The following is a 7793-nucleotide window of genomic DNA, read 5'->3' on the forward strand; positions in this document are numbered from 1 at the left end:
AAGCAATTCCCCACGAAAACAGCATGGAAAAAAACAACAGTGCTCGGATCGGGCTCAAAATTTTTCTGGGGGCTCCCTTGCCGAAATAATTAGACCCGTATTTTTTTGTTTGGCCATTAGGGTGACCTACGCCGTGTTAGGGTGGTCTGGAAAATGGCAATTTTCGTCGATTTTCGCAAAAACCACTTTTTTTGAAAAATCATAGCTCCTCGCAGTTTTAACCGATTTCAATTGTCTTATACGCAAATGAAAGGTGATAAGTTGGCCTTTCAAAGAAAAATAGTAACAAGTTTCAAAAATCTAGCCTAACATATGAAAAGGGCGTATGAAACTTTGAAATGCCGTTTTGACGGTGTCTGGACCAAAGAGCCTATGTCTGGAAATATTTTTATCGGATTACCCGGGCATTTTTACTTAACATACTAAAAAATAAGTGGAGTTCATTAACAGGATTCCGAGAAAGGATTTTTTGAAAAAAAATCCGTGTTTTTCGACGCGTCACGCGCAAAAACCAAAAAAATGACGAAATCGGCAAAACATCAACTTTTTTCACTAAAACTGCGATAACTTTAAAATTTCAGCGATGACCTATAGATGTTTGGGTACTAAAATTTTCGTAATTAAAAGACGCAATGTTGATTGAAGTTATTCAAAATAATGTTATTCACATTACGAAAACTCCTTCAACTGAACATTAATCAATTTCGGAAATTTCCATTGCTGATCGCTCTAGTTTAAATGCATATTAATGCAAAAATATCATTTGTCTATTTTCTGTTCTTCTTGATAAAAATATTTTGAAAATTTTAATATTGCTCAAATTTGTATATAATTTAAAATTGTATACCGTCATCAGCAGTGACATTGGGTCTGGGGGGTGAGATTGGGTCATACAAAAATGCTGAAATTTGTATCACTCAATCTCACCCCACAGACCCAATGTCACCCCAGATGACGGTATCCAATTTAAAATCATTTTTTTTTTAAATTGTAAAGAACTTTAGTAACATTGCAAAATTTCTAGGAATTAAATTTATAAGTCCTTTTTTTATATTAGTTGGCGGGAGACAAACATTTTGAATAAAATTTGAATTTGAATGAAAGTGTCCTGTAATCTTACTTCACTTCCGTGTATGCCCATCCATGTCTCTCTTATCTCATCACAATACGCTCTTACAAATCCTATGTTGAGTCTTTTTGTATCAATCAGATTGCAGCATATTAGAGCGTCCAATTTCCCGTCCCGGGAAAAAATTCCCGGGAATTCCCGGGATTTCCCGGAAAAAAATATTTCCCGTTTCCCGGGAAATTTGTAAATTTCTCGGGAATTCCCGAAATACAAGCAAAAGTATACATTTTCCTACCTTCTTGGCACAAATGTTTTGAATTTATTTGATTTTATTTATTTCAATACACACCCAAAGGGAAAATATATCTCAAAATCTGCAACAGTGGATTTGCTGCAGAAAATGTAATATTTTATTACCTTTTTTGCAGCAAGCCCGTAGATCATTTTTGCCCGCGTGTAAACACGTCAGCGATCTGCAGTCCTCACCAACACATATAATGCAGGTGCGTCCCCGAGCAACACTCCAGAGAGAACATTATTGTTGTAATATACTAGCTTAGCTAAGATTTAAGTAGTCTATGACTTAGCAAGCTATGACTAAGCTATTGAGGTCCCAACATTGTAACTTTAGGATCATTCTCAATAAAGCCTTCAACCTGAACAGACGTCTTCAAAAGTTCAGAAGTGGGATAGAAGTCATGTTCCTGCGAAGCTATAAGCCATCCCAAGAAGAACAGTCAGAGGATATCGGAGAAGAATTTCCTCCTCTGACTAATCAAGATTGCGGAGATCAAGCTGAAGTTGGTTCTGGCCGGTCAAGAAGTTGTGAAGAAGTTTTTGTTGGACAAGCTACTGGTTCGTCTCGAAGTCGGACCGAGCAAGTTTTGTCAAGAAGCAAAGAAACGGTTACGTCTGGCCAAGGTGCAAGCGCGCAAGGTCAAGGCATGTCTGGAAGTCAAGTTACGCTTTCTTCTGGTCAAGCTGGTCAAGGTGCAGCTAGAAGCCCTGGAATTTCTGTCTCTGGCGCTGGAATTCCTGTCCCTGGCGCTAATTTTCCTGTTCCAGACGCGAGAAACTGTACAGTGAAGCTGGATGAAATTTCAAGCATTCTCCCGTGTTTCTCCGGGAACCCTGGGGAAAATGTGGACCACTTCATCAACAGCATCAAGTACGCTAAACGGATATTTGCAGTTAACGAAGAGGTCATGAAGTTGGTGATTTTGAAGCAGCTTAAAGACAGTGCGCAAAAGTGGTCCATGACGCAAGAGTTGCTGTTAAAGCCATTTGAAGAAGTTTTGAAAATTTTGAAGATCACTTTTACATCGGTCGAAAGCAAGTTCGTGGTGAGGAAGAAAATGGAAAATCGAAGATGGATGCCCAATGAAAAATTTCTGGACTACGCCAATGACAAATGCCTGCTTGCTGCATCGCTCAACCTTGAAGAAATCGAGCTCGTTGAGTATATTATTGAAGGAATTCAAGATGAAACACTTCAAAATCAAGCAAGGATCAACCGTTTTCAAACTGTTGCTGGATTGGTGAGAGCGTTTGGTTTGGTGCAGTTGAAGCCGGTGTTCAAGCCCAAGATTTGCTACAACTGTAATCAACCAGGACACGTTGCAGTCAATTGTGGATTTTTCGCTGGTAATCAAAGGGGACAACAAAAAGGGGGGGACTTTGGACCGAAGCAATTTGGAGGATCGTCAAATCGCGTGCCTAGAGGACAACCTGGAGGAGCGTTTGGAGGATCGTCAGCGGTAACAACGTCTGGAGGACCGTCAACCCGAGGACCAGCCTGGATTGCAGCAGTGGAGGATGAGAATGATAGGGCTGACTTGGTAGGACAGACGGAAGGATCTGATGGACTGGTAGATATAAAATTCAAAAATTCATTAAAAACTTTAAAAGCTTTGTTTGATACAGGAAGTCCGGTTAGTTTAGTACGACATTCAAAAGTTTTAGATTTTGAAATTTTGAGCTTTGAACAAAACAAAATTTTTAAAGGATTAGGAGGAAACAAACTAAATATTTTAGGCAAAATTATTTCAGATGTATCTTTTCAACATTTTTGTTTCAGAACTGAATTTTTAGTTGTTGCAGACACGGATTTGTCTTCATTCGATGCAATAATTGGAAGAGATATAATTATGAAGCCTGGAATAAAAACGATTATTGAAGAAAATAAGATCAAAATTTTTAGAACACCCATTTTCAAAACTGAGAAACCTGGAAACGAAGATACAAAAATCAAAAAACCTTTGGATCCATTAATTTTGGAAAATATAGGTAATGTAAGGGATGATCAATTGGCAAAATTTCAAAATGTGTATCAATTAAATTATTCAGAATTTAAAAGACCATTAACTCAGGAAATTAAATACGAAATGAAAATAACACTAAAAACTGGAACACCATTTCATTACAAACCGAGAAGACTTTCACACACTGAAAAAGAAAAAGTCAACACAAAAATAGATGAGCTTTTGAAATCAGGCATAATTAAAGAAAGTAATTCTCCTTTTGCGAGTCCAATAGTTCTAATTCCAAAAAAAGATGGTGATATAAGAATGTGTGTAGATTACAGAAAATTAAACAAAGACACTTTGAGAGATAATTATCCTTTACCATTGATTGAAGATTTGCTGGAATTGTTGAGGAATAAGAAATTATTTTCAATTTTGGATTTGAAATCTGGATTTCATCAAATTAAAATTGAACCTGAAAGTACAAAATATACATCATTTGTAACTCCAAATGGGCAGTATGAATATAAATGTGTTCCATTTGGATTATGTAATGCTCCAGCAGTTTTTCAAAGATATGTTAACAAAATTTTCAAACCTCTTATAGATGCAGGAAAATTATGTGTTTATATTGATGATATTTTAATATTTTCGGAAACATATGAAGATCATTTAACAACATTAGAAAAAGTTTTCCAAATTTTAAGCAAAAATTTATTAGAATTAAATATATCCAAATGTAAATTTTTCCAAAACGAAATTGTCGCATGATTGTGATGCATGGCGGCATGAAAGTATATCAGAATCTGCATGAAATCTGTCCTCATACATTTTTTGCGATATAGGAGTATGACATTTTTGCCCGTTACCGACAATTATCGACATTACCGACGGCTTTTTGGTTGTATTTCACAAAAAAAACACTTAGCAGAACGAGGATTGAACCACCATCTTCTTGGTTATTGATCCGACACGCTACCACCGCGCCATGGACGCTTGATGAAAAGTGAGTGAAAGAGCACCAACATATGCCTCTCTTTGGAGTGTTGCTAGGGGACGGGCCAGCATTATATGTGTTGGTGAGAACTGCAGATTGCTGATGTTTTTACACGCGGGCAAAAATGATCTACGGGCTTGCTGCAAAAAATGTTATAAAATGTGACATTTTCTGCAGCAAATCCACTGTTGCAGAGATCATTTGAAAATAAGATATTTACATCTTCCGGCCAAGATCAACATTGAGATTTGAGGATGAAAATTGAACTGATAAACTGTTAAATATGAAAAAATATCGTTTAATTTCAACCACTTTTAAATGCTCAAAATTATGTTATCCCAATGAATTTATTAGGCTGAATACCATCTATAATACCACACAGCAAAAAATCCGATGGTAAAATCGCATGCAAAAGCATGCACATCACCTTCGTCAAAATAAACACTTAATATTACACACTGCATATACATTTTTTGCAAACACAAAAAAAAAATGAAACCGACGGGATTCAAACCCAGCACCAACTGTAAGGACTGGCGCCTTAGCCCACTCGGCCATCAGACCGATGAAAATCTGTTAGGATAAACGCATATATGAGCTTGACATTTCGGTCAAGTAGGTTTCCCATACTGATGGGTTACATATTTCAGGGTGTAAAATCACATAAAATTGCATAAAATAATGTAATATTTATTTTACACCCAGGCCTTTTACACGCAGCTGGATTACTACTTTTTTAGCTGTGCATATATAACTAAAATCATATTATAAAACCATGAAAAACCATTAAAAAACAACTTCGTATCATATGAAATTTTCCCAAAGAATGCAACTATATTTTAAAAAATTCGCTCCAAATATTTATGTATTAACAAGATGAAAATACTTGTTCTGAGATAAATTATTTGTCATGACAAACAAAATTAGTGCATGATTTTTTTTTTTTTTCATTTTAACTTAACAAATTTAAAAGCAATTTGATGGTTGTGGAGCATAGATTTTCATTTCAACAAAAATACTAATAATTTGTTTTTTATTAGGGACGATTTGAAAGACGACAAACAAATTAGAAAGTTTATATATTTTCTCAAAGTTTTATGATTTTTGACAAGCAGTCAAGCCATTTATTGATCCTCACACTCATTATGACCATTAAAGTTGCTGTTATACAATTTTGTTGCAAAAGATTTATCAGAAACAGGATCAGAATAATTTTCGTTAAATTTCAAATTTCCCGGGAATTCTCGGGATTTCCCGGGAAATTTGTTGTAAATTTCCCGTTTCCCGGGAATTTTGTAACCCCGGGAAATTGGACGCTCTACAGCATATTCACAGCAAAAAGGAGTTTAAAAGACATTAATTAATGATAAAATTTAGCAATAAAGCTATCTCACAATTTCCAATTAAGATTCAACCTTTCCCTCTTTTTCTGGGGAACACCAACTGGCTTCTTGTTAAGAATTTCCGCCTGGCCACATTGTCATCGTACCGTCGGTCGGTCGGTCGGCGTCGCGCCAAAAGCCTCTCTTGACACATTTTATGTCTATTTTATTACGAATTCAACAACTATTCGAAATTGTTATTGTCGTGGCAGCCCCGAATCGTGCGGTGCAGCTGTTTGCTTTTCCCGTCGTCATTCTTTCTCTCATTCTGTTTCATTGAAAACCCACCCATCATTCTCTTCCCCTCATTCGGTCCAATTAGGCCGATGCAGTTTCTTCCATTTTTGGCTTGTTTACATCGGAAGCAGGGAGAACCACGTGTTGTGTCCTCCCCTCGCCGAAAAGAGGGAAAAATCGAGCGAAATAAAAACGGTTTTCGATAATTGTTTTACAACCTTTGAGAACGCCCATGCCTGCACCTATTTTGGGCCCAAGAATTTAATTTTTGGCAGACGGACGTACCGTGTGTGCGCGCGCCCCCTTTTTCCAAAGTATTGATGACACTTTTCCGAGGAAAAACTTTGACGGTGGTGGCGCCCCCTGTCGGCGAGGGAAAACGCTCGTCTCTGGGCTTGTTGTGGAAGGTTCATTGAACCTTGCTGTTTTTGCTGCTGCTGTTTCTGGTTCTTCCTTGCTCGTTGGAGGAGGGTGTGTCACAGCGATTTCGACAATTGATGCACGGAGAAGTGATGTGGTTAGGAAGTTCGATGGGATTTAAAGACAATCTATCTAGTATGGATAATTACTTAATATGTTTGCCAATTGAACACCGGTATTCAAGCAGTTTCTGCTTCTTTCTACAATGCATTTTTTTTCGAGTATGATTTTTAATAAGAACACAAAGTGTCAGTTATAAACCGCTTTCGATTGGTTTCAGTTAAATAAAAACACATAAGCTTAAGGATGCCTTTAAAATAATAAAAAAACATGTTTTAATCATAACTCCTCGTCATATGACAATTAACGCATGTTTAACATTTTAGGGTACACAAATTTTGTTTTAACAAGCCAAAACTTTCACCTTAAAAGTCCAACTTGTATTTACGTCCTAAAGAGTTAAAATCGGCTATAAACAATGAGGAGGAATGTTTTTTTTTTGAAAAAATATTTTTGGGTAATTCTCTACCAACTCACACGAAATCAGGAAGCATCCTGAAGCTCGGTACAGACCTTCAAAGTTTGGCATTTTTTTTCGAAAAATCGGAAAAGCAGCAGCAGCAGCCAATAGAAGAAGAGGACCAGCAACCAGAAGGAAGAACCACCAGCAGCAGAAGGAGGAAATTCGAGCGAAGCGGACCGGTGGAAGGTCTGCCTGTGTGGATCAATCGGACCGCGTCGCCGGTTCGAATCCCGATTCGGACGCAAAAATGCTAAGTGTAAATATAGGTATTCGGTGCCCTCTCCCGATACACGCCTGTGGATCCGTTGACGAAACCGCAAGGTTTAGGAGGGCCACATTATAAGGTGTTATGTCGATTCCGTTTTCCGCACCGGTAGAAGTCGCTACGATGCGGCGGTTCTCATGAAAAATGGCCATTTCGACAGTAGTGGCCACAACCTGGAGTGGCCGGTAATCTCAAAGAAGGTTCCCCTTGGTCCCGGGGTAACATTAACCGAAACATACGAGTTGTGGCAATATGGGTATCAAAATTCATAGTTTTGATATTGAACCTGCATATGAGCAATTCTTTACCAAAACCGGAAATGGTTTTTTTTTTGTTTGGCTCAAACTTTATGAGGGCCTTCCCTATGACCAAATAAACTATTTTGTGAGATTGGTTCATCCATACAAGTCTCCATACAATTTTGGCTGCTGTCCATACAAAATTGGTATGTAAATATTCAAACAGCTGTAACTTTTGAGTGAATTTTCTGATCAATTTGGTGTCTTCGGCAAAGTTGTAGGTATTGTTGAGGACTTTTGAGAAAAAAAAATAGGTACACGGAAAAAAATTGCAGATTTTTAAAAAAAAAAATTTCACTAAAACTTAATTTCCCAAAATATGTATTTTTTGATTTTAGAGTTTTTTTTGATATTTTTT

At 37.2% G+C, this 7793-nt stretch overlaps 1 protein-coding gene across 3 annotated transcripts; it reads left to right on the forward strand.

The window, feature by feature from the left end:
- The first annotated feature begins 1699 nt into the window (after positions 1–1699).
- LOC120422668 (uncharacterized) lies at positions 1700–3289 on the forward strand. Of its 3 annotated transcripts, XR_005606159.2 has the most exons (3): positions 1700–2713; positions 2790–2937; positions 3147–3289. XR_005606159.2 is itself a non-coding variant. In XM_039586175.2 (2 exons), the coding sequence occupies exons 1-2, from the start codon at positions 1768–1770 to the stop codon at positions 2828–2830; spliced, it is 987 nt and encodes a 328-aa protein (XP_039442109.1). In that variant the 5' UTR covers positions 1700–1767; the 3' UTR covers positions 2831–3124. The 3 variants fall into 3 exon arrangements, 2 of the variants coding, with proteins under 2 accessions (XP_039442109.1, XP_039442108.1); XM_039586175.2 differs by lacking the exon at positions 3147–3289 and having other exon boundaries at positions 2790–3124; XM_039586174.2 differs by having other exon boundaries at positions 1702–2937; positions 3147–3167.
- Positions 3290–7793: the final 4504 nt, after the last annotated feature.

This window comes from Culex pipiens, chromosome 2, assembly GCF_016801865.2.
Source record: "Culex pipiens pallens isolate TS chromosome 2, TS_CPP_V2, whole genome shotgun sequence".
Taxonomy (NCBI): Eukaryota; Metazoa; Arthropoda; class Insecta; order Diptera; family Culicidae; genus Culex; species Culex pipiens.

Bases quoted from the DNA above. Each gene is read 5' to 3' on its own strand.
- LOC120422668 (XM_039586174.2), top strand. From the start codon at position 1,768: ATGTTCCTGCGAAGCTATAAGCCATCCCAAGAAGAACAGTCAGAGGAT.